Source organism: Oncorhynchus kisutch, linkage group LG17 (assembly GCF_002021735.2).
Source record: "Oncorhynchus kisutch isolate 150728-3 linkage group LG17, Okis_V2, whole genome shotgun sequence".
Taxonomy (NCBI): Eukaryota; Metazoa; Chordata; class Actinopteri; order Salmoniformes; family Salmonidae; genus Oncorhynchus; species Oncorhynchus kisutch.
In genome coordinates, this window is record NC_034190.2 from 22,297,347 (window position 1) to 22,323,682 (window position 26,336).

At 44.0% G+C, this 26,336-nt stretch overlaps 1 protein-coding gene and 1 long non-coding RNA gene across 2 annotated transcripts; both read right to left on the bottom strand.

The window, feature by feature from the left end:
* Positions 1 to 3,790: 3,790 nt before the first annotated feature.
* LOC109908622 (1-acylglycerol-3-phosphate O-acyltransferase ABHD5-like) lies at positions 3,791 to 6,154 on the bottom strand. Its single transcript, XM_031794977.1, has 5 exons — positions 6,117 to 6,154; positions 4,767 to 4,860; positions 4,575 to 4,642; positions 4,164 to 4,460; positions 3,791 to 4,080 (listed from the first exon to the last, which is right to left on the bottom strand). Exons 1-5 carry the CDS (start codon positions 6,152 to 6,154, stop codon positions 3,804 to 3,806), a joined length of 774 nt encoding a protein of 257 aa, XP_031650837.1. The 3' UTR covers positions 3,791 to 3,803.
* Positions 6,155 to 22,577: 16,423 nt separating this feature from the next.
* LOC116354332 (uncharacterized) lies at positions 22,578 to 24,583 on the bottom strand. Its single transcript, XR_004203556.1, has 3 exons — positions 24,467 to 24,583; positions 23,706 to 24,234; positions 22,578 to 23,558 (listed from the first exon to the last, which is right to left on the bottom strand). It is a non-coding gene; the product is annotated as an uncharacterized LOC116354332 (long non-coding RNA).
* Positions 24,584 to 26,336: the final 1,753 nt, after the last annotated feature.

Genomic DNA, 26,336 nt, shown 5'->3' on the forward strand with positions numbered 1-26,336 from the left:
GCACAGAGACAATGAGGAGTCAACCCAAGTGCCAATCCCTGGGTAGAGGGGCTCAATGAATGTTGAGTGGAATGTATGCATTTTCTAGACAGTGTATCCCGAGTCGCTGTCGATACTGGATCGGGACCCATAGATGATGGATATTGGAATGTCTGGTTGGATCTGTCCAATACGATCTAACATTGGTCTCTTAGCCCAACCATATGGTACTTCATGTTCCTAAATGCTGTTTCACCACTATGGTGATATCAAGCAAGATGGCACCAACAGAGATGGCCGCCTCGCTTTGCATTCTTAGGAAACTATGCAGTATTTTGATTTTTAATGTATTATTTCTGACATTGTTACACCAGGAAATCTTAAGTCTTATTACATACAGCCGGGAAGAACTATTGGATATAAGAGCAACGTCAACTTACCAACATTACGACCAGGAATACGACTTTCCCGAAGCGGATTCTCTGTTCGGACCACCACCCAGGACAATGGACCTGATCCCAGTAGGCAACACAAAACAACGACGCCGCAGAAGGGGCAGACGGAGCGGTCGTCTGGTCAGGGTCCATAGATGGGCACATCGCTCACCGCTCCCGAGTTTACTACTCGGCAATGTCCAGTCTTTTGACAACAAGGTAGACGAAATTCGAGCAAGGGTTGCCTTCCAGAGAGACATCAGAGATTGTAACATTCTCTGTTTCACGGAAACATGGCTCACTCGGGATACGTTATCAGAGCCACCTGGTTTCTTTACGCATCGCTCCGACAGAAACAAGCATCTCTCTGGTAAGAGGAAGGGCGGGGGTGTATGCCTTATGATTAACGACTCGTGGTGTAATCATAACAACATACAGGAACTCAAGTCCTTTTGTTCACCTGACTTAGAATTCCTTACAATCAAATGCTGAACGCATTATCTACCAAGAGAATTGTCTTCGATTATAATCACAGCTGTTTATATCCCCCCCAAGCAGACACCTTGATGGCCCTGAAATAACTTCACTGGACTCTATGTAAACTGGAAACCATATATCCTGGGGCTGCATTTATTGTAGCTGGGGATTTTAACAAAGCTAATCTGAAGCAAGGCTCCCTAAATTTTATCAGTATATCGAATGCGCGAATCGAGCTGGCAAAACCCTGGATCATTACTACTCTAACTTCCGCGACGCATACAGAGCCCTCCCCCGCCCTCCTTTTGGAAAATCTGACCACAACTCCATTTTGTTGCTCCCAGCCTATAGACAGAAACTAAAACAGGAAACGCCCGTGCTCAGGTCTGTTCAACGCTGGTCCGACCAATCGGATTCCACGCTTCGATCATGTTGACTGGGATATGTTCCGGATAGCCTCAGACAACAACATTGATGTATACGCTGACTCGTGAGCAAGTTTATTAGCAAGTACATCGGTGATGTTGTACCCACGGTGACTATTAAAACCTTCCCTAAACCCGAAACCGTGGATTGATGGCAGCATTTGCGCAAAACTGAAAGTACGAACCACTGCTTTTAATCATGGCAAGGCGACCGGAAATATGACTGAATACAAACAGTGTAGCTATTTCCTCCGCAAGGTAATCAAACAAGCGTCAGTATAGAGACAAAGTAGAGTCGCAATTCAACAGCTCAAACACAAGACGTATGTAGCAGGATCTACAGTCAATCACAGACTACAAAAAGAAAACCAGCCCCGTCATGGACACCGACGTCTTGCTCCCAAACAAACTAAACAACTCCATTGCTCGCTTTGAGGACAATACAGTGCCATTGACACGGCCCGCTACCAAAACCTGTGGGCTCTCCTTCACCGTGGCAAAAGTGAGTAAAATATTTAAACGTGTTAACCCTTGCAAGGCTGCCGGCCCAGACTGCACCCCTAGCCGCGTCCTCAGAGCATGCGCAAACCAGCTGGCTGGTGTGTTTCTGGACATATTCAATTAATGCCTATCCCAGTCTGCTGTGCCCACATGCTTCAAGAGGGCCACCATTGTTCCTGTTCCCAAGAAAGCTAAGGTAACTGAGCTAAACGGCTATCGCCCCGTAGCACTCACTTCTGTCATCATGAAGTGCTTTGAGAGACTAGTCATGGATCATATCACCTCCACCCTACCTGATAGCCTAGATCCACTCCAATTTGCTTACCGCCCCAATAGGTCCACAGACGACGCAATCACAATCACACTGCACACTGCCCTAACCCATCTGGACAAGAGGAAAACCTATGTAATGTAATGTAATGCTGTTCATCTACAGCTCAGCATTTAACACCATAGTACCCTCCAAACTCGTCATTAAGCTCAAGGGTTGGGTCGAGACCCAGGGTCTTGGCAAATGGGTCCTAGACTTTCTGACGGGCTGCCCCCTGGTGGTGAATGTAGGAAACAACATCTCCACCCCGCTGATCCTCAACATTGGGACCCCACAAGGAAGGGTGAGTTCTCAGCCCTCTCCTGTACTCCTTGTTCACCCATGACTGCGAGGCCATGCACACCTCCAACTCAATCATCAAGTTTGCAGACAACACTACAAGTGGTAGACTTGATTACCAACAACGACGAGACAGGGAGGAGGTGACAACGGCCTACAGGGAGGAGGTGAGGGACCTCGAAGTGTGGTGTCAGGAAAATAACCTCACACTCAATGTCAACAAAACAAAGGAGATGATCATGGACTTCAGGAAACAACACCCCCCTATCCACATCGACGGGACAGTAGTAGAGAAGGTGGAAAGTTGTAAGTTCCTCTGCGTACACATCACGGACAAACTGAAATGGTCCACCCACACAGACAGTGTGGTGAAGAAGGCGCAGCAGCAGCAGCGATGATCAAGGACAACAACCAACGAGCCACTGCCTGTTCACCCCGTTATCTTCCAGAAGGCGAGGTCAGTACAGGTGCATTAAAGCAGGGACCGAGAGACTGAAAACAGCTTCTATCTCAATGCCATCGGACTGTTTAACAGCCATCACTAACATTGAGCGGCTGTTGCCGCTGGAGAGAGAGGATGGGGAGGAATGGAGGAAAGGATGGAGAGAGATGATGGGGAGGAATGGAGGAAAGGATGGAGAGAGAGGATGGGGAGGAATGGAGGAAAGGATGGAGAGAGAGGATGGGGAGGAATGGAGGAAAGGATGGAGAGAGAGGATGGGGAGGAATGGAGGAAAGGATGGAGAGAGAGGATGAGGGGGAATGGAGGAAAGGATGGAGAGAGAGCATGGGGAGGAATGGAGGAAAGGATGTGGAGGAATGGAGGAAATTATGGAGAGAGAGGGTGGGGAGGAATGGAGGAAAGGATGGAGAGAGAGGATGGGGAGGAATGGAGGAAAGGATGGAGAGAGAGGATGAGGGGGAATGGAGGAAAGGATGGAGAGAGAGGATGGGGAGGAATGGAGGAAAGGATGGAGAGAGAGGATGAGGGGGAATGGAGGAAAGGATGGAGAGAGAGCATGGGGAGGAATGGAGGAAAGGATGTGGAGGAATGGAGGAAATTATGGAGAGAGAGGGTGGGGAGGAATGGAGGAAGGGATGGAGAGAGAGGATGGGGGAGGAATGGAGAGAGAGGATGGGGAGGAATTGCGGAAGGGATGGAGAGAGAGGATGGGGAGGAATGGAGGAAATGATGGAGAGAGAGGATGGGGAGGAATTGCGGAAGGGATGGAGAGAGAGGATGGGGAGGAATTGCGGAAGGGATGGAGAGGAATGGAGGAAATGATGGAGAGAGAGGATGGGGAGGAATTGAGGAAGGGATGGAGAGAGAGGAATGGGGGAGGAATGGAGAGAGAGGATGGGGAGGAATATGTTATATTAACACCTTTGGTTTTGAAACATGTGGCAATTCTTTCCACTTGTGTGTGTGTGCATGCATGTAGTGTATGCGATATATGTGTAGTACACGAGCTTACGGTGTGTGTGTGTGTATATCGAACGCAGTGGTCCGGCCAGTCTAAGTCCAGCCAGGGGGTTGAAGGGACTCATGACAGCCCCCATGGCTCTGATCCACACTGGGATAGACTTCTCCTGATCTAGACTCTCTGGATAGGCCGGGAACCCCCAGGGCTCCACCAGGATCAAGTGCTTTACCCTATAAACACACAAAGTGTGAACACGTATATGAACACACACACACCCACACACACTACCTCTCCTCACTCTCCTCTCTCTCACCTGTGTGGGTGTGTAAGTGTGTAAGCAGCAGCCAGGTATCCTCCCAGGTTGTGTCCCAGCAGGACTATCTCCTCCAGGCCCACCCTGTCCCTCCACTCCTCCAGGGCCCCTAGGAACTGCTCTGCTGCCCCTTGGGGGTCCACGCTGAACAGGGTCCGGCTGCTCTGTCCAAACCACAGCAGATTCAGGGCATTCATGGCTCCACTCCCACACAGAGAGTCCAGGTTCTGGGCCCACAGACCCGCACCACCCCCAAACCCATGGAGCAGCACCAGGGGAGGACGGAGCTGGGGCTGGAGAGAGGGCTGGGGATAAGAGGTATGTGGCTGGTGCTGAGGCTAGGGGGGGGGGGGGGGTGACTGAGTCTGAGGCTGGGGCTGGGGTGGGAGAAAGAGATGTATCTTGATGTGAGAGTTGAAGGCTAAGGTCCAGAGATGGTTGACGTTTGATATCTGGACATGCTGCCGGGAGAATGGAGTCTTCACAGGTGAGAGAAGAGACAGGGATGGAGGAGAAAGACGGAGGGAACAGGGAGGGAGAGTGTGAAAAGAGAGGAGAGGAGATGTGTAAGTATGATAGTTAGGAGGGGAAGCACACACACACACTCTTACATTTGAGCATTTTGTCTTCTGCGTCCTTCAGCTGAGAGAGGGAGGTGGGACACCAGGATGGAAGCCAACTGGAGATCCACCCAGACCTGCACAAACACACACACACACAATTGCGTAAATGATCCCGCTGATGTTCTCAAAGAAAGCTCAATAAGTGAACTTTGAACTCTAGCTCTGACCAGCTATCACTGAGTCAGACTTAACAAACAAGATAGCCTTATAGCAAACTCCTAAAATAATGTCCTCTGCAATTTTCCCTCTAAGCTGCGCACATGCATACAGTTCCCACGTGCATGCAGTTCCCACGTGCATACAGTTCCCACGTGCATGCAGTTCCCACGTGCATGCAGTTCCCACGTGCATGCAGTTCCCACGTGCATGCAGTTCCCACGTGCATTCAGTTCCCACGTGCATTCAGTTCCCACGTGCATGCAGTTCCCACGTGCATGCCGTTCCCACGTGTATGCAGTTCCCACGTGCATACAGTTCCCACGTGCATACAGTTCCCACATGCATACAGTTCCCACGTGCATACAGTTCCCACGTGCATGCAGTTCCCACTGACCAAGCAGAGAAGCATGACATTGAACTTCACTCACCTTTCTTGAGTTTTCCCCTTTAGTTAAAACTGTTAATGTTTCACTCTACTGTAGGAATTGTGATCGAATCAACACAATGTTAGCCACTTTCAACATAACATACCGAAACAAATGAACTATGCAAGACTTAGTATGCAAAACTAACTGCGAGATATTTTCTTGTGGGCAGAGCGCATTGGAGTAGGATTCTATTGCATTGAGAGGCACACTCAGGCCCATACTCTACACAGACCAGTGCACCATAACCAATCAGAGCTGCAGTAGGCCTATATGCAAACAGACATCGCCATATATGGATCTGTGCCATTCACTCTGAACTGGACTGTGTATAGGCTACAGTATGCCCATTTGCGAGTAGATGTGTTTGTTCTGAGATCAAAGCGAGAGCTACATGTGCCTCCTGTGAACATTTGTTAATTTTCTTTGCTAGTTAGTGAGCTATAATCCCAGTTATAGATCATTTCTAGTCAACAATGGGGAGTGCATTTCCATATATATATGTTTTTCTTTTATATAGCTACTGTATATATTATTTTATTATAGCCATCTTTGAAAAGTGTGTCAGGTATATAGGTTTTTTATTTCTTAAAGGTGCAGTGTTGTATTTTGAGACGGTCTTGAATAAACTATGTAGCCAATAGGCAGAGAGTAGCTTAATTTGTCTGATTCCCTTAATAATGGCAGGACCACTTGTGATAAACAGGTTAATGTTAAGCCCTAAATGTTTTTTTCAAAAGTCTTACATTGAACTCCACACATTGGCTGCTGCTGTAGGGTTCATGGTATAACAGCTATTTGCATGTTAAAATATTATAGGACGCATTTTTCTCCATTGTTTTTGACGGAAGGCCACTCTGGTAGGCCTACATTATGCCACAGTAGCCTACTTACTTAAAGTGAGCACAGCCTCAGTGTTCACAGTAAACGTGTGCCGGAAGTTGCACAGTTTGTGCTCAGCAGATTTGCTCAGTGCTGATTTTTTTTTGCTGGAACATTGGTCGTCTGTCTACAGTAGTCTAGCTATTTAAATAGTACATGTTTTATTTCAATTAAATGAAGGAAAAACTACATAGGCTACTAATCAGTGTAAAAAAACTCCATAGGCTACTAATCAGTGTAAAAAAACTCCATAGGCTACTAATCAGTGTAAAAAAACTCCATAGGCTACTAATCAGTGTAAAAAAACTACATAGGCTACTAATCAGTGTAAAAAACTACATAGGCTACTAATCAGTGTAAAAAACAAACATTTGAAATATTCCATGAAACTGTATTTCTCTTTATTTTAATGATCAAGTTTGAAAAACGTTCTGAATGTCACAAAGTTATGTGGCTGGCTACTAGGATGACTGGTGGTTGTGTGTCTGTGTCTTCATAGTGATATTGAAGGTTGAATAATCTTATCTTCACTGAGTTGTCCTTCTGTAATAAACACTGTAACTACAGTCAAAGGTCCAAGTGACGTAGCGGCACCAAGTTCACAGGAAATAATATTTTACTTTTGGCATATCATTTTATAAAAATACAAAAACTCACAACTTTGTCACAAAGTTTAATTTCCGTGAATGAAAGGGTTTCATGGAGAGGGGAGGGTAGCCTTCCCAGAAGTTGGACTTTTCGGAGAAACTTGCCAACACTGCGTGCCACACGAATGAGGGAAATCGAGCGTATAGTCTTTTCCATGGATGTTAGCTTTGTCTTAACAAATAGGTGAGAGTCCCATTTGAAAAACAGTTTTCACATCATATTCAGTGCATTCAGGAAAGTCTTCCCATTTTTCACATTTTGTTATGTTACAACCTTATTCTAAAATGGATTAGATACATTTTTGTTCCTCATCAATCTACCCACAATACCCCATAACGAAAAATCAAAAACAGGTTTTTAGAAATGTTTGCAAATGTATTAAAAATATAAAACAGAAATACGATATTTACATGAGAATTCAGACCCTTTGCTATGAGACTCGAAATGGAGTTCAGGTGCATCCTGTTTCCATTGATCATCCTTGAGATGTTTCTACGCCCTTGCTGTCTCTGCCTGGCCGGTTCCCCTCTTTCCATTGGGATTCTCTGCCTCTAACCCTATTACAGGGGCTGAGTCACTGGCTTACTGGGGCTCTCTCATGCCGTCCCTGGAAGGGGTGCGTCACCTGAGTCGGTTGATTCACTGATGTGGTCATCCTGTCTGGGTTGGCGCCCCCCCTTGGGTTGTGCCATGACGGAGATCTTTGTGGGCTATACTCGGCCCTGTCTCAGGATGGTAAGTTGGTGGTTGAAGATATCCCTCTAGTGGTGTGGGGGCTGTGCTTTGGCAAAGTGGGTGGGGTTATATCCTTCCTGTTTGGCCCTGTCCGGGGGTGTCCTCAGATGGGTCCACAGTGTCTCCTGACCCCTCCTGTCTCAGCCTCTCTTTTGGGGCAGTCCTCTTATCCCTTATATACTCGTTAAAGACACTTTGCATAGGAATAGTTCATAGGGTTGGTTTCTGCATGTGTCTGGCACCGTCTCCTATCTTAACTTGTAGAACATATTCTGGGCGTTCTGCCAGATCGTCCTAAGGAGGGGGTCATGTCGCACCCCCTCATATCTTTACCAAGCACAGGCAGGAACCAAGGATTATTTATGACACTAAGACAAGATTAACATTTTCAAGGCTGTCTCTTCACATTATAAAAATGTCCATCACAGTACACTTCCCCAGATCGGTGCCTCGACACAATCCTGTCTTGGAGCTCTATGAACAATTCCTTTGACCTCAGGGCTTGGTTTTTGCTCTGACATGTACTGTCAAATGTGGGACCTTACATAGATAGGTGTGTGTCTTTCCAAATCATGTCCAATCAATTGAATTTACCTCAGGTGGACTCCAATCAAGTTGTAGAATCAAATCAAATCAAATGTATTTATATAGCCCTTCATACATCAGCTGATATCTCAAAGTGCTGTACAGAAACCCAGCCTAAAACCCCAAACAGCAAGCAATGCAGGTGTAGAAGCACGGTGGCTAGGAAAAACTCCATAGAAAGGCCAAAACCTAGGAAGAAACCTAGAGAGGAACCAGGCTATGTGGGGTGGCCAGTCCTCTTCTGGCTGTGCCGGGTGGAGATTATAACAGAACATGGCCAAGATGTTCAAATGTTCGTAAATGACCAGCATGGTTCAATAATAATAAGGCAGAACAGTTGAAACTGGAGCAGCAGCACAGCCAGGTGGACTGGGGACAGCAAGGAGTCATCATGTCAGGTAGTCCTGAGGCATAGTCCTAGGGCTCAGGTCCTCCGAGAGAGAGAAAGAGAGAAAGAGATAATTGGAGAGAGCACACTTAAATTCACACATGACACCGAATAGGACAGGAGAAGTACTCCAGATATAACAAACTGACCCTAGCCCCCCGACACATAAACTACTGCAGCATAAATACTGGAGGCTGAGACAGGAGGGGTCAGGAGACACTGTGGCCCCATCCGAGGACACCCCCGGACAGGGCCAAACAGGAAGGATATAACCCCACCCACTTTGCCAAAGCACAGCCCCCACACCACTAGAGGGATATCTTCAACCACCAACTTACCATCCTGAGACAAGGCTGAGTATAGCCCACAAAGATCTCCGCCACGGCACAACCCAAGTGGGGGCGCCAACCCAGACAGGAAGATCACATCAGTGACTCAACCCACTCAGGTGACGCACCCCTCCCAGGGACGGTATAAGAGAGCCCCAGTAAGCCAGTGACTCAGCCCCTGTAATAGGGTTAGAGGCAGAGAATTCCAGTGGAAAGAGGGGAACCGGCCAGGCAGAGAAAGCAAGGGTGGTTCGTTGCTCCAGAGCCTTTCCGTTCACCTTCCCACTCCTGGGCCAGACTACACTCAATCATATGACCCACTGAAGAGATGAGTCTTCAGTAAAGACTTAAAGGTTGAGACCGAGTTGACATGGGTAGGCTGACATGGGTAGGCATGGGTAGGCAGACCGTTCCATAAAATTGGAGCTCTATAGGAGAAAGCCCTGCCTCCAGCTGTTTGCTTAGAAATTCTAGGGACAATTAGGAGGCCTGCGTCTTGTGACCGTAGCGTACGTGTAGGTATGTACGGCAGGACCAAATCAGAGAGATAGGTAGGAGCAAGCCCATGTAATGCTTTGTAGGTTAGCAGTAAAACCTTGAAATCAGCCCTTGCTTTGACAGGAAGCCAGTATAGGGAGGCTAGCATTGGAGTAATATGATCACATTTTTTGGTTCTAGTCAGGATTCTAGCAGCCGTATTTAGCACTAACTGAAGTTTATTTAGTGCTTTATCCGGGTAGCCGGAAAGTAGAGCATTGCAGTAGTCTAACCTAGAAGTGACAAAAGCATGGATTAATTTTTCAGCATAATTTTTGGACAGAAAGTTTCAGATTTTTGCAATGTTACGTAGATGGAAAAAAGCTGTCCTTGAAATGGTCTTGATATGTTCTTCAAAAGAGAGATCAGGGTCCAGAGTAACGCCGATGTCCTTCACAGTTTTATTTGAGACGACTGTACAACCATTAAGATTAATTGTCAGATTCAACAGAAGATCTCTTTGTTTCTTGGGACCTAGAACAAGCATCTCTGTTTTGTCCGAGTTTAAAAGTAGAAAGTTTGCAGCCATCCACTTCCTTATGTCTGAAACACATGCTTCTAGCGAGGGCAATTTTGGGGCTTCACCATGTTTCATTGAAATGTACAGCTGTGTGTCATCCGCATAGCAGTGAAATTTAACATTATGTTTTCGAATGACATCCCCAAGAGGTAAAATATATAGTGAAAACAATAGTGGTCCTAAAACGGAACCTTGAGGAACACCAACATTTACAGTTGGTTTGTCAGAGGACAAACCATTCACAGAGACAAACTGATATCTTTCCGACAGATAAGATCTAAACCAGGCCAGAACTTGTCCGTGTAGACCAATTTGGGTTTCCAATCTCTCCAAAAGAATGTGGTGATCGATGGTATCAAAAGCAGCACTAAGGTCTAGGAGCACGAGGACAGATGCAGAGCCTCGGTCTGATGCCATTACAAGGTAATTTACCACCTTCACAAGTGCAGTCTCAGTGTTATGATGGGTCTAAAACCAGACTGAAGCATTTCGTATACATTGTTTGTCTTCAGGTTGGCAGTAGGTTGCTGCGCAACAGCCTTTTCAATTTTTTGGGGGAGGAATGGAAGATTCGATATAGGCCAATAGTTTTTTATATTTTCTGGGTCATGGTTTGGCTTTTTCAAGAGAGGCTTTATTACTGCCACTTTTAGTGAGTTTGGTACACATCCGGTGGATAGAGAGACATTTATTATGTTCAACATAGGAGGGCCAAGCACAGGAAGCAGCTCTTTCAGTAGTTGATTGGAATAGGGTCCAGTATGCAGCTTGAAGGTTTAGAGGCCATGATTATTTTCATCATTGTGTCAAGAGATATAGTACTAAAACACTTGAGCGTCTCTCTTGATCCTAGGTCCTGGCAGAGTTGTGCAGACTCAGGACAACTGAGCTTTGAAGGAATACGCAGATTTAAAGAGGAGTCCGTAATTTGCTTTCTAATAATCATGATCTTTTCCTCAAAGAAGTTCATGAATTTATCACTGCTAAAGTGAAAGCCATCCTCTCTTGGGGAATGCTGCTTTTTAGTTAGCTTTGCGACAGTATCAAAAAGGAATTTCGGATTGTTCTTATTTTCCTCAATTAAGTTAAAAATAGGATGATCGAGCAGCAGTAAGGGCTCTTCGGTACTGCACGGTACTGTCTTTCCAAGCTAGTCGGAAGACTTCCAGTTAGTTGTGGCACCATTTCCGTTCCAATTTTCTGGAAGCTTGCTTCAGAGCTCAGGTATTTTCTGTGTACCAGGGAGCTAGTTTCTTATGAGAAATGTTTTTAGTTTTTAGGGGTGCAACTGCATCTAGGGTATTGCGCAAGGTTAAATTGAGTTCCTCAGTTAGGTGGTTAATTGATTTTTGTCCTCTGGCGTCCTTGGGTAGACCGAGGGAATCTGGAAGGACATCAAGGAATCTTTGTGTTGTCTGTGAATTAATAGCACGACTTTTGATGTTCCTTGGTTGGGGTCTGAGCAGATTATTTGTTGCAATTGCAAACTTAATAAAATGGTGGTCCAATAGTCCAGGATTATGAGGAAAAACATCAAGATCCACAACATTTATTCCATGGGACAAAACTAGGTCCAGAGTATGACTGTGACAGTGAGTGGGTCCAGAGACATGTTGGACAAAACCCACTGAGTCGATGATGGCTCCGAAAGCCTTTTGGAGTGGGTCTGTGGACTTTTCCATGTGAATATTAAAGTCACCAAAGATTAGAATATTATCTGCTATGACTAGGTCCGATAGGAATTCAGGGAACTCAATGAGGAACGCTGTATATGGCCCAGGAGGCCTGTAAACAGTAGCTATAAAAAGTGATTGAGTAGGCTGCATAGATTTCATGACTAGAAGCTCAAAAGACGAAAACATCATTTTTTTTTGTGTAAATTGAAATTTGCAACACCTCCGCCTTTGCGGGATGCACAGGGGATATGGTCACTAGTGTAGCCAGGAGGTGAGGCCTCATTTAACACAGTAAATTAATCAGGCTTAAGCGATGTTTCAGTCAGGCCAATCACATCAAGATTATGATCAGTGATTAGTTCATTGACTATAATTGCCTTTGAAGTAAGGGATCTAACATTAAGTAGCCCTATTTTGAGATGTGAGGTATCATGATCTCTTTCAATAATGACAGGAATGGAGGAGGTCTTTATCCTAGTGAGATTGTTAAGGCGAACACCGCCATGTTTAGTTTTGCCCAACCTAGGTAGAAGCACAGACACGGTCTCAATGGTGATAGCTGAGCTGACTACACTGACTGTGCTAGTGGCAGACTCCACTATGCTGGCAGGCTGGCTAACAGCCTGCTGCCTGGCCTGCACCCTATCTCATTGTGGAGCTAGAGGAGTTAGAGCCCTGTCTATGTTGGTAGATAAGATGAGAGCACCCCTCCAGCTAGGATGGAGTCCGCCACTCCTCAGCAGGTCAGGCTTGGTCCTGTTTGTGGGTGAGTCCCAGAAAGAGGGCCAATTATCTACAAATTCTATCTTTTGGGAGGGGCAGAAAACAGTTTTCAACCAGCGATTGAGTTGTTAGACTGCTGTAGAGCTCATCACTCCCCCTAACTGGGAGGGGGCCAGAGACAATTACTCGATGCCGACACATCTTTCTAGCTGATTTACACGCAGAAGCTATGTGACACTAGCTTGGTGACACTTGGATTGCACACAGGTGGACTTTATTTAACTAATTATGTGACTTCTGAAGGTAATTGGTTGCACCCGATCTTATTTAGCGGCTTCATAGCAAAGGGGCTGAATACATATACACACACCACTTTCACGTTTTTTATTTTTTTGAATTTTTTCAAACAAGTTATTTTTTCCATTCCACTTCACCAACTTGGACTATTTTGTGTATGTCCATTACATGAAATCCAAATAAAAATCCATTTAAATTACAGGTTGTAATGCAACAAAATAGGAAAAACTCCAAGGGGGTGTCATTGTTCTGACCTTAGTTCCTTTGTTATGTCTTTGTTTTAGTATGGGTTAGGTGGGTTGTCTATGTTCCGTTTTCTATGTTGTGTTTTTGCGTTTGGCCTGGTATGGTTCTCAATCAGAAGCAGGTGTCGTTAGTTGTCTCTGATTGAAAATCATACTTAGGTAGCCTTTTTCCACCTGTGTTGCGTGGGTGTTTATTTTCTGTTCTATGTTTGTATTTCACCGTTCAGGACTGTTTTCGTTTCGTTCTCGTGTTTTGTTGTTTTTGTGCAACTATTCGTTTTCATTAAAAGGAGAATATGAATACTTACCATGCTGCACCTTGGTTCTCCTCTCTCTCTCCCAACGACAAGCGTTACAGGGGGTGAATACACTGTATATCAGTGCTTTTATTATTGTGCTCGACCATGTAGGCACCGCCATCAGTGCAATACAGATTCCGGAATTGTTATTTTTATCCCATTACGTCATAACAAACACCATTGTCCTTTTCTGCACAGTATGCATATTTACATGTTACTCCTATATTTGGCAGTGACCCACTCCCCTCTACCTCCCAGTAGAATCGCCCAGTCAGACCCTCTCTACACAGCACCTGATGACAGACCACTCTTAGTGTGAACCTTTATTGCCGTTTTCTCCTTTCTGTTCTTCTCAGAGTGAGGGAGTCATTTGTGTGCTGTGTTTGGGTCCAGTGTGAGATCACAGGAATATGATGAAGGATACCGATACACAGAATCATACATATTAGAATATTTAGATGTTTTTCAATTATCCAGAACTTCTAATGAAAGCCTATTTATAAATGAATTAGGGAAAGGGGATATCTAGTCAGTTGCACAACTGAATGCATTCAACCTAAATGTGACTTCCGCATTCAACCCAACCCCTCTGAAGCAGAGAGGTGCAGGGGGCTGCCGTAATCCATGTGATCTGTGCCCGTGTACCAGTTGTTGGGGAGTTTCATTTTTTTGATGACTTTTTCAAATTCAATGACTTTTGCACGTTGATTTAATATCATTACATAGATTTTGTGATGCTGAAATGATGTGGAAATAACATTGATTAAATTGTGCCCAGTGGATTGTAAGAGCTTACTAGCAGTCATGTCCCCTTAACACACCTTACATAAGGTAATATAGCAACACTTAATGCATTATTTCAAGAGTGCATTATGTTTTGTTATGAGTGAGGGAGCCTAATGCATTACACGCATACTGTTCTTCAGTAAGGAAGCAGGTCAGGGGCTGGGGTAAAGGGATCACGGACACAACAACAACACACTTTCTGCATCCTTGAGTTTCTCCAGTCTCCATTGTGGATCCTCCACTCCAGCAGAGAGCAGCTTCACCCCTGAGTCTCCTGGGTAATTGTAGCTCAGGTCCAGCTCTCTCAGGTGTGAAGAGTTTGAGAGCTGAGGCCAAAGAAGCACATCCTTCCTCTGTGACCAGACAACCTGACAGCTTGCAGAGAGTTTATCATGATTTCATTAACACTACTGCTACCCATTATACACATGTAACCCCTTGGCTGTACAGGTTTACACTTGACATTTAAATGAAGTAAAATAAAAAATAATTATGGAAAGTTTATACACATATTCATATAAAACCATTTTTATGTTAATTGAATAAGCAATTCATGTCTATACTCAGGTTTCCGTCATTTTGTTGAAAGATTTTCAAGTAAATATTCTAATATCCTCACACATAAAATATGCAAATTTAAGCAGCAGTGGTCTGTTTCCATCAAATTGGCTTCTTGCAAAAAAAGCGCTTTGTCTAATAACTTAGAATTTATTGAATACAATTTTTTAAATACGATGTGTTTCCATCCCATTTTTAACTCTGTCGATGATTTTGGCACAAAAAGTCAATAAACAGCAAATGTGCTCACTCTGGTCTTGCAATGTGCGCTGTAGTCACAAGCTCGCAGATATAGTACATGGAGTGTTGAGGCCTAAGCTTCATGACATGGATAAGAGCAAGATCATTTTCATTTGTCAATTGAATGCTAAGCACTGATCATCACGTCACCAGCATAAATTAGGAACCTCCATATTTATTATAAATGAGCATCAAGCTCATCATCACTGTGCGCTTTCACCACCCTGTGAAGTTCATTATTTAATCTGTAGCTGAATAAACTATTCAGTGTGCATGCTCTGATCTGTTTCACCTGTCTTTGTGATTGTCTCCACCCCCCTCCAGGTGTCACCCAACTTCCCTATTTTCCCCTGTGTATTTAAACCTGTGTTGTCTGTTGGTCTGTTGCCAGTTCATCTTGTTTGTCAAGTCAATCAGCATTTTTGTTCTCAGCTCCTGCTGTCCCAGTCTCTCTTTTTCTCGCCCCCCTAGTTTTGACGCTTGCCTGACCACTTTGCCTGACCACTTTGCCTGACCACTTTGCCTGACCACTTTGCCTGACCACTTTGCCTTACCACTTTGCCTGACCACTTTGCCTGACCACTCTGCCTGACCACTCTGCCTGACCCTGAGCCTGCTGACCTGTACCTTTGCTTACACTGAGCCTGCCTGCCTTCCGGTACCGTTGCCCCACTTCTGGTTTACTGACCCCTGCCTGCCTTGACCTGTCTAAACTGCCCCTGTTGGATTATTAAACCATTGTCAACTCGTTTACCAACAATTATTCTGTTTCAATCAAGCCTGTTTTTTCTATCCAACATGTAATTTATTCACATAAAAATGGCTGGATAGAAACATTGTTTTTTTTCTTTTTTTCTCTCATTCTGCAGTTTGTCAACTTCTAAGTAACCTCAGGGTTTACAGTGTGGAATAGCAACCTCAGGGACTCCAGTTTACAGTGTGGAATAGCAACCTCAGGGTTTACAGTGTGGAATAGCAACCTCAGGGACTCCAGTTTACAGTGTGGAATAGCAACCTCAGGGTTTACAGTGTAGAATAGTAACCTCAGGGTTTACAGTGTGGAAAAGTAACCTCTGGGTTTACAGTGTGGAAAAGTAACCTCTGGGTTTACACTGTGGAATAGTAACCTCAGGGTTTACACTGTGGAATAGTAACCTCAGAGTTTACAGTGTGGAATAGCAACCTCAGGAACTCCAGTTTACAGTGTGGAATAGCAACCTCAGAGTTTACAGTGTGGAATAGTAACCTCAGGGACTCCAGTTTACAGTGTGGAATAGCAACCTCAGGAACTCCAGTTTACAGTGTGGAATAGTAACCTCAGGGACTCCAGTTTACAGTGTGGAATAGCAACCTCAGGGACTCCAGTTTAGTGTGGACTCCCCAGTCCAGCAGCCAGCAGCTTCACTCCTGCATCTTGCAGGTCATTGTCTCTCAATGTCCAGTTCTCTTAAGTGTGAGGAGTTTGAGTTGAGAACTTAGGCGAGCGCTACACCACATCTCTCTGTGAGGCTACATTGATTCAACCTATAAGACATACATAGGCCAAGCTTATCAATTAACATGTCATTTATATTAACATATACAGTGCCTTGCGAAAGTATTCGGCCCCTGTAACGGCGTTCTTCGTTTGTTGAAAGAGAGTCGGACCGAAATGCAGCGTGGTGGTTACTCATGTCTTTAATGAATGAAAAGTGACGATACATGAAATAACTATACAAAATACGAAAACAACAAACGGAACGTGAAACTTATTACAGCCTATCTGGTGAACACTACACAGAGACAGGAACAATCACCCACGAAAGACAAAGCGAAACTCAAGCTACCTAAATACGGTTCCCAATCAGAGGCAACGAGAATCACCTGACAGCTGATTGAGAACCGCCTCAGGCAGCCAAGCCTATACAACACCCCTAATCAGCCGCGATCCCAAATACTACAAACCCCAATACGAAATACAACACGTAAACCCCTGTCACACCCTGGCCTGACCAAATATATAACGAAAACACAAAACACTAAGACCAAGGCGTGACAGCCCCCTTGAACTTTGCGACCTTTTGCCACATTTCAGGCTTCAAACATAAAGATATAAAACTGTATTTTTTTGTGAAGAATCAACAAGTGGGACACAATCATGAAGTGGAACGACATTTATTGGATATTTCTAACTTTTTTAACAAATCAAAAACTGAAAAATTGGGCGTGCAAAATTATTCAGCCCCTTTACTTTCAGTGCAGCAAACTCTCTCCAGAAGTTCAGTGAGGATCTCTGAATGATCCAATGTTGACCTAAATGACTAATGATGATAAATACAATCCACCTGTGTGTAATCATGTCTCTGTATAAATGCACCTGCACTGTGATATTCTCAGAGTTCCGTTAAAAGCTCAGAGAGCATCATGAAGAACAAGGAACACACCAGGCAGGTCCGAGATACTGTTGTGAAGAAGTTTAAAGCCGGATTTGGATACAAAAAGATTTCCCAAGCTTTAAACATTCCAAGGAGCACTGTGCAAGCGATAATATTGAAATGGAAGGAGTATCAGACCACTGCAAATCTACCAAGACCTGGCCGTCCCTCTAAACTTTCAGCTCATACAAGGAGAAGACTGATCAGAGATGCAGCCAAGAGGCCCATGATCACTCTGGATGAACTGCAGAGATCTACAGCTGAGGTGGGAGACTCTGTCCATAGGACAACAATCAGTCGTATATTGCACAAATCTGGCCTTTATGGAAGAGTGGCAAGAAGAAAGCCATTTCTTGAAGATATCCATAAAAAGTGTTGTTTAAAGTTTGCCACAAGCCACCTGGGAGACACACCAAACATGTGGAAGAAGGTGCTCTGGTCAGATGAAACCAAAATTGAACTTTTTGGCAACAATGCAAAACGTTATGTTTGGCGTAAAAGCAACACAGCTCATCACCCTGACCACACCATCCCCACTGTCAAACATGGTGGTGGCAGCATCATGGTTTGGGCCTGCTTTTCTTCAGCAGGGACAGGGAAGATGGTTAAAATTGATGGGAAGATGGATGGAGCCAAATACAGGACCATTCTGGAAGAACCTGATGGAGTCCGCAAAAGACCTGAGACTGGGACGGAGATTTGTCTTCCAACAAGAGAATGATCCAAAACACAAAGCAAAATCTACAATGGAATGGTTAAAAAATAAACATATCCAGGTGTGGCCAAGTCAAAGTCCAGACCTGAATCCAATCGAGAATCTGTGGAAAGAACTGAAAACTGCTGTTCACAAATGCTCTCCATCCAACCTCACTGAGCTCGAGCTGTTTTGCAAGGAGGAATGGGAAAAAATGTCAGTCTCTCGATGTGCAAAACTGATAGAGACATACCCCAAGCGACTTACAGCTGTAATCGCAGTAAAAGGTGGCGCTACAAAGTATTAACTTGAGGGGGCTGAATAATTTTGCACGCCCAATTTTTCAGTTTTTGCTTTGTTAAAAAAGTTTGAAATATCCAATAAATGTCGTTCCACTTCATGATTGTGTCCCACTTGTTGTTGATTCTTCACAAAAAAATACAGTTTTATATCTTTATGTTTGAAGCCTGAAATGTGGCAAAAGGTCGCAAAGTTCAAGGGGGCCGAATACTTTCGCAAGGCACTGTAATTGTATAAATTTAGTAATACAAATTAATTGTTTCTTCTGATCTTTGTCATATGTCTATGTTAGGTATTGATTAACTTCAGAGCTGTTCTGGAGACATTGACTACTGGCAGCAGCCTCAGAAGACTCTCCTCTGATCTGGAGCATTTCTTCAGATTGAACACATTCCAGCTCCTTCTTTGAAGTTAGCAACACAAAGACCAGAGCTGAACATTGTGCAGGGAAGAGTTCTCAGAGACTTCCTGACCTCAGGAACATCCTCCAATAGAGTGTAACAGATTGATGCACTTCTCTGGAGAGTGATTCTCCCTGATCTTTTTCTTGATGTACTTGACTGTTACCTAATTTCTCTGTTTCCTGTTTGTGTCAGTAGCCCTCGTAGGAGAGTCTGATTGGACTCCTGAGAGAGGCCCAGAAGGAAGCGGAGGAACAGATCCAGGTGTCCATTCTCACTCTAAGGCCTTGTTCACTGCCCTCTTGTTGGTTGTAGGATTTTCATTGAACATCTTCAGAATTTTTGTGAGGTTCGTTTCTTTTTTGTCACTAGATTGACATTGCTGTTGTTGAATGAGAGAAACACATACAGAGCGGGAAGGAACTCCTGAATGGTCAGATGGCACAAAGCAGTACACCTTTTCCTCGTACAGCCCACGCTCCTCTCTGAAGATCTGTGTGCACTATCCTGAGTATAATGATGCTTCACTGATGTCGATGTCACACTTAGTCAGGTCTTCCTCGTAGAAAATCTGATTGCCTTTTCAAGCTGTTCGAAAGCCAGTTTCCCCAGTGCCAGCGTAGATTAGTCTCACCTTCCCCTTTATACTTCACATCTGTCTATTTGGACTGAAATTCCAGGAAGTATGTGTACATTTCAGTCAGAGTTTTGGGCATCTTTTCTATCTTATATGTATTGACCATGTGCTCAAGGACTGTAGCAGAAATCCGACAGAACAGCTTCAGGAATGTGAAATAAAAATATGTAATGAATGAAAGTATGGAGGGGATGTCAGTGAACAAATGCCGTGGTCAAGGCTACAGTGCCAGTGAAAAGAGTGGAGCTTCCTCAGGTGTTTTCAGTGCATATCAGACAGAGCCTAATGCTTTTTGGGTAGTTCTTTATGAGTTTTAGTTGAGAACAATCACTCTGCAGAAATGACAATTACAGTATGGTAAAACCAGCTTGTTTGCCATAGCAAGATCAGGGAAACTGGGCAGATTTCTTGATTGCAATTATCACACATTTACAGTTTGTCACGTAGTTCCAAGGTTTGGGTAATAAGGGATTGATTGTTTTTCAGGTTATTTGAACAGATTCCAAGATCATAATGATGGTAAAAAGCGAACTCAAAAAGGTACAAAGTTATCAAACAAAAACAGTCAAAGGATAAGGCGTGATATGAAGCTAAAAGGACACGATTGAAAACTGTGGTTGCAGTCACCTGCTCAGACTTTGTATGCATCAACCAATGGTTGCATGACACGTCATCGACTGACATATTGCTATAACGTGTTTGTTTTTTTATTCTCTTTTTTTAAATCATGAAAATCATGTAAATATTAAAACATACAATGTACCTGCAGTGAAGCCGCTCAACATTTACATTACATTCAGTCATCTAACCGTCTCCCGTCCAGAGCGACACAATTTACAAAAGAGAAAAAAGAGAAACAACAATGTAAAAACTAAACACATCAAAGACAACAAAAAACAAAACAGCTAGGCCAACTATATACATTTCAGTGCATGTGCGGCACTATTTACATGTGTGTGTGCACATGCGCATTTCAATGCGAGTGTATATGCATGTGTACAAGAATGAGTACAAGCACCTGCGTGGCATCAGCCTCAGGCAAACGAGGTAAAGACAGATTCAGGTTGGATATTTGACGGATATTCGTCTGTAGTTTTCCTTACGTCCACTAACAGCAGTTAAGGACCATCAACATAACGATAAATCCAATTTTTCTCATTTCAGTAGCTCTTTAACCGTTACTCCTAAAACGTTCAAAAGTGGTTCTAGTTAACCCGATGGCATAGACACACGTTGCATTTGAAATTCAATAGCACCTTGGTCATGTGACCCACACACCTCAAACAAGGTTCATAATGTACACTCATTGGGCCTACACATTGCACAGCCTTTTGTTTGTCCATTTGCATCTCATTAGATTTTACGATCATTTTTTTAAAGATTAAAGTCTTATGATCTACAACCATCAAACTACTTTCAGAACATCCATTCACTAGCAATATATATTGCACATCCTTTAGTTTGTCCATTTTCATCTCACACAATTTTACATACATTTTGTAATCTTTAGAATTTCAATCGCTCCTTGGTCATGTGACCTACTGCCTTCAAACAAGGTTCAGAATGTACACTCAAGTGGGCCTACACATTGCACACTCTTTTATCTGTCCATGTTCTCACATTAATATGCCTGCTCTGCCCCCCTGAAGGACAGTGTCACTCACACAACTATTCACTTGGGCCTTCTCCCTGGGGCCTTCCTGACCTCCAGGCAGGGAACCATTGACCTGGTGACCTCTGACTTCTGGCCTCTACAGTCGTGGCCAAAGGTTTTGAGATTGACACAAATATTAATTTTCACAAAGTCTGCTGCCTCAGTTCGTATGATGGCAATTTGCATATACTCCAGAATGTTATGAAGAGTGATCAGATGAATTGCAATTAATTGCAAAGCCCCTATTTGCCATTCAAATGAACTGAATCCCCAAAAAATGTTTCCACTGCATTTCAGCCCTGCCACAAAAGGACCAGCTGACATGTCAGTGATTCTCTCATTAACACAGGTGTGAGTATTGACGAGGACAAGGCTGGAGATCACTCTGTCATGCTGATTGAGTTCGAATAAGAGACAGGAAGATTCAAAAGGAGGGTGGTGTTTGGAATCATTGTTATTCCTCTGTCATTGTTATGGAGTCATTGTTATTCCTCTGTCAACCTGCAAGGAAACATGTGCTGTCATCATTGCTTTGCACAAAAAGGGTTTCACAGGCAAGGATATTGCTGCCAGTAAGATTGCACCTAAATCAACCATTTATCGGAACATAAAGAACTTCAAGAAGAGCGGTTCAATTCTTGTGAAGAAGGCTTCAGGGTGCCCAAGAAAGTCTAGCAAGCGCCAGGACCGTCTCCTAAAGTTGATTCAGCTGCGGGATCGGGGCACCACCAGTACAGAGCTTGCTCAGGAATGGCAGCAGGCAGGTGTGAGTGCATCTGCATGCACAGTGAGGCGAAGTCTTTTGGAGGATGGCCTGGTGCCAAGAAGGACAGCAAAGAAGCCACTTCTCTCCAGGAAAAACATCAGGGACAGACTGATATTCTGCAAAAGGTACAGGGATTGGACTGCTGAGGACTGGGGTAAAGTCATTTTCTCTGATGAATCCCCTTTCCGATTTTTTGGGGCATCTGGAATAAAAGCTTGTCCGGAGAAGACAAGGTGAGCGCTACCATCAGTCCTGTGTCATGCCAACAGTAAAGCATCCTGAGACCATTCATGTGTGGGGTTGCTTCTCAGCCAAGGGAGTTTGCTCACTCACAATTTTGCCTAAGAACACAGCCATGAAAAAGGAATGGTACCAACACATCCTCCGAGAGCAACTTCTCCCAACCATCCAGGAACAGTTTGGTGACGAACAATGCCCTTTCCAGCATGATGGAGCACCTTGCCATAAGGCAAAAGTGATAACTAAGTGGCTCGGGGAACAAAACATCAATATTTTGGGTCCATGGCCAGGAAACTCCCCAGACCTTAATCCCATTGAGAACTTGTAGTCAATCCTCAAGAGGCGGGTGGACAAAAAAACAAACACAAATTCTGACAAACTCCAATCATTGATTGTGCAAGAATGGGCTGCCATCAGTCAGGATGTGGCCCAGAAGTTAATTGACAGCATGACAGGGCGGATTGCAGAGGTCTTGAAAAAGAAGGGTCAACACTGTAAATATTGACTCTTTGCATCAACTTCATGTAATTGTCAATAAAAGCCTTTGACATGAAATGCTTGTAATTATACTTCAGTGTTCCATAGTAACATCTGACAAAAAAATATCTAAAGACAATGAAGTTGCAATCTTTGTGAAAATTAATATTTGTGTCATTTTCAAAACTTTTGGCCACAACTGTAGGCCTACACTCCCTGCCCTCCTGCCTGCCTGCCGTCTCCCTGGGCCTGAGAGTGTATAGCTTACTCCTTGGAACAACAGACCTCCAGGCCTCCACACTTACTCTCCCTACCCGGTCAACACCCGTCTCCCTTGGCCTTAGTAATTCCAGGGAGTAAGTTGTACTCTAAGACGTCTATAGTCCCGCTGTCAGGAACCACGTGCACCACGTGCACCCGAAAAATGCTCTGTGCACCTGGGGACAGCACTCACAGCCAGAGTGCTGCCTACAGCCCCTGCCCCTGCCCCTGCTTAGACTCTGAGTTCCCCCCGCCTTGAGGGAGGCCTCCTCGTGCACCTGGTGATCCTTTGACTTCCACAGCGAGTCCCAACCTGACTCTCAGTCCCACCAAAGGATGGGCCCGGGGGGATGAGCGACCACCACCTTGCCCCCTACCTATCCAGAGCCCAATGTCAATGTCTTACGCCTTCTACCAGCCTGCCTGGGCTCTCTTCCACCCTGTGTCTGGCCTCTGGCACCTGACCCTTCTGCGTGCACCTGGTAACCCGTAAGTAAAGATAGAGGATGGTGGAGGAAGACACTTTCCGTCCCCAAGAAAACTTGGATCGAGGGCTGAATTTCAATAAATTGCAGCGAGTGAGCTGCTCTGCTATGTAAGAAACCCTGACCCAGAATCAGGTTGTCTATGAGTGATTTAGCACCAGGTTCCCCATACTAAGGTAATCAATGGGACTGTGCTGCTTCCCTAAAATGTCCTTATTCTTCCTTAAGTGCTCCTGCATGCTGTTTGGACCAGAGCCACTGCTGCTGGGTTCAGAGCCCTTAGGTGAGTTAGCTGCCACCATAGACTAAGACTCAGTGTTGGCTCTCTGTGACTGTAGTGCATGGAAGATTTGACAGGTCTCCTCTCCTTGCCCATGAAGAACATCCAAGTCTGGTCTCTCCTGGTCGACCCTGGAAAACACAAAGAAACAAGGACTGTAGCTTTAGTGGACTTTTACTTGGAACCACTTCTGTTTGTTGGTAACATGGCCCAATAGAAGAAAATGAATCAATATAGACAGTGTTGGTAACTCACTAACCAGTGCACTAATTTCTTACCTTTGTCCAGTAGTAATGTTTCCAACTCAGAGGATTGGATGATCCATAGACCAGAGTCACTTGTCTGTTGAAAAAAAGCAACAAGTGACAATGACTGAATTGAGACATTTTCATGCCCCATCTTTGTTTTAGTAGTCTCTTTCTCTGAAAATTACAGGTGGATCCATAGACTGGTGACTCTTCATGGACACATAGCTGGGAACAGGTGACTCTGATCTCTCCTGATGAACTCTGGACAAACACAGAGACAATAAATATCTATGTCGACCTTAAGTAGATGTTGTGGTGTCACTGAGCATACAATCTTTACACTTTATTTTATTTCACTAATTATTTTATAAGTTTCTAATTGGAGAATGACATGCATACCTAACCAATTACACTAGTTATGTCGAGGATCTTGATGCTCGCTTACTGTAGTTTAGTAGAAGAGTCTCCACCTTTGAACATGATTGGATGATTTATAGACTGGTCACTCTTCACGGACACACAGCTGTGTGCAGGTGAGACTGGTCTCTTCTGATGTGCCCTGGAAAAGACACACACAGACAAGAGCTATTTAGAAGATGTTGTGGTGTCACTAAATACATCTCTACAAACATTATTTTAAATTATTTTCAAGTTATTTGATAGGTTTCTCGTTGGAGCATTACAGGTATGTCTAACAAATGTTATTAGCCTTCTTTCGTTGATATATTTATAGATGGACACTATGTCTGTACATTAGGGGAACCTATTTCGCTCAAGAGCACCCCGCTTACTTTAGTTTAGTAGAAGAGGTTCTCTCTCTGGAAAGGGTAGGTGGATCTATAGACTGGTCACTCTTCATGGACGCACAGCTCGGTACAGTTGAGTCTGGTCTCTCCTGCTGGATTAGGCTTCAACACAACAGACAGACCTTTAGACACTAATCTATTCTATTCTTATCTAGCCTAATGATGATGTAAAATCACTTCTGAGTTCTGCGATGGACAACAGTCATCAACAGCTTTGGATTAATCTCACCTCTCAACATTGGGGATGCATGTTCCCCAGTGAGATTCATTTTAGAGGCAGTGGTCCCCTCCTCTCTCCTAAGACCTCTAAACACATAAACACACTTAAAATTGTTTTAAATAAGTTAATTAAAGTTGTAAAATTGTACACTCTAAATTAACAGAAAAACTGTGCGTGAGTGGATGGGTTGTGATACAACTTGTGTATTTGACTATGAAAGGGGGGGGGGGGCAAAGAGACAGAGACAGACATGGACCTATATAATATTTTAGCAATCAGGAGGGTGTCAATTTGTTACATTCTCTTCATGTCATTGTGCTTAGTCATACTCTCATAACGAGGTGGTTATATCTCAAAGAAACACTTTCATCATGCCAATACACACCTATTTCGGTCTCCTTTTACTACTATCAAACACAAAACAGATCAAACATGATCAACAAACCTTTACAGTTGTAGCAACAGTACTTCCATAATGCCTTATGTTACTGGTTAACTTGAGCTGTTACTGGCTAGCATACTAGATAATATATAGATCAATTATCTGGAAACAATTCCTACTTTCTGGTCGTCACTTTGAAGGATTCAACAGATGAAATGTATTCTCTCTGTGATGCGTTTCACTGAAGATGACTAACATTGATTCAGCTGCCAGTCTAAGTATTATGTCCAGTAAATAAAATACAAGAAATCCTAAATGACACCCTACTCCCTATATAGTGCACTACAATGACCAAGGCCCTATACTCCTCATATAGTAAATCACTTTGGACCAGAGCCCTATCTTGAAAGGTAGTGCACTAAATATTAGGATTAAGGTGCCATATGTTGAAAAGTAGTGGGAATAAGTTTAGATTTCAGACACAAACATCTACTCACCTGAGAAATTGAAATTGTAATCAGATCTAGTCTAGATCTATAATTCTCTCTGCTCTCGTCTCAATCCACCACGTACGTGTAAGGTGTCTCTGATCGTAACCACCAGTTCAGTCAGTGTGTGTGTGTGTTTCTGTTCCAATCATAGTCAAACCATTTTGTCTAGTTACCACACACACACACACACAAACACACACTGACGGAACTATTCCTGAAGGTGGTGCTGAAGTATCACCATGCAAATGATGCTACTGTAAGGGATGATGAGCAATGCAAATCACTGACACAACACACACAGGCTGGCACTGCAAATAGGCTGGCACCAGTGTTTTACTAAAGAAAGGCATCTTGTTGCAGAAACTTTGGCAATTCACTTGCTGAACTGACTCATTTGAAATGGACTTGACCTCAACCCTGATGCCTACATTCTTCTCTTATAGTCTAAAGTGGAGCCAACCCCACCTTAATATGTAACACTGACACTCTTATGTCACCTCTCTCCCTATCGCCTCACCTCGCCTGCCACAACATCCCATCCTAGAGAGCCGTATCTTGGCAACAGCAAAGCCATGGAGACCGGTGACGTCTTCGTAACCCTTGGAATCGCAAGAAATCATGTGTGAGTGTGTGTTCTAACCAGAGTATTATCGGTTGTTCGTACTAGTTACAATGCCGGTTGGAGCTGAAAGGTGGGAAAGGAGTAGGCTGTCCTGACCTTCTGTGACCTTCCCTTTCTGCAGCCAGTGAAAAAACACATTT

Excerpts from the sequence above, each read along its gene's own strand:
- LOC109908622 (XM_031794977.1), bottom strand. The coding sequence starts at position 6,154 with ATGAACCCTACAGCAGCAGCCAATGTGTGGAGTTCAAT. Across the intron at positions 4,861-6,116 it reads GCCAATGTGTGGAGTTCAAT|GTCTGGGTGGATCTCCAGTT; the intron begins GTAAGACTTTTG and ends GTGTTTGTGCAG. Across the intron at positions 4,081-4,163 it reads ACACTTACACACCCACACAG|GGTAAAGCACTTGATCCTGG; the intron begins GTGAGAGAGAGG and ends GTGTGTTTATAG.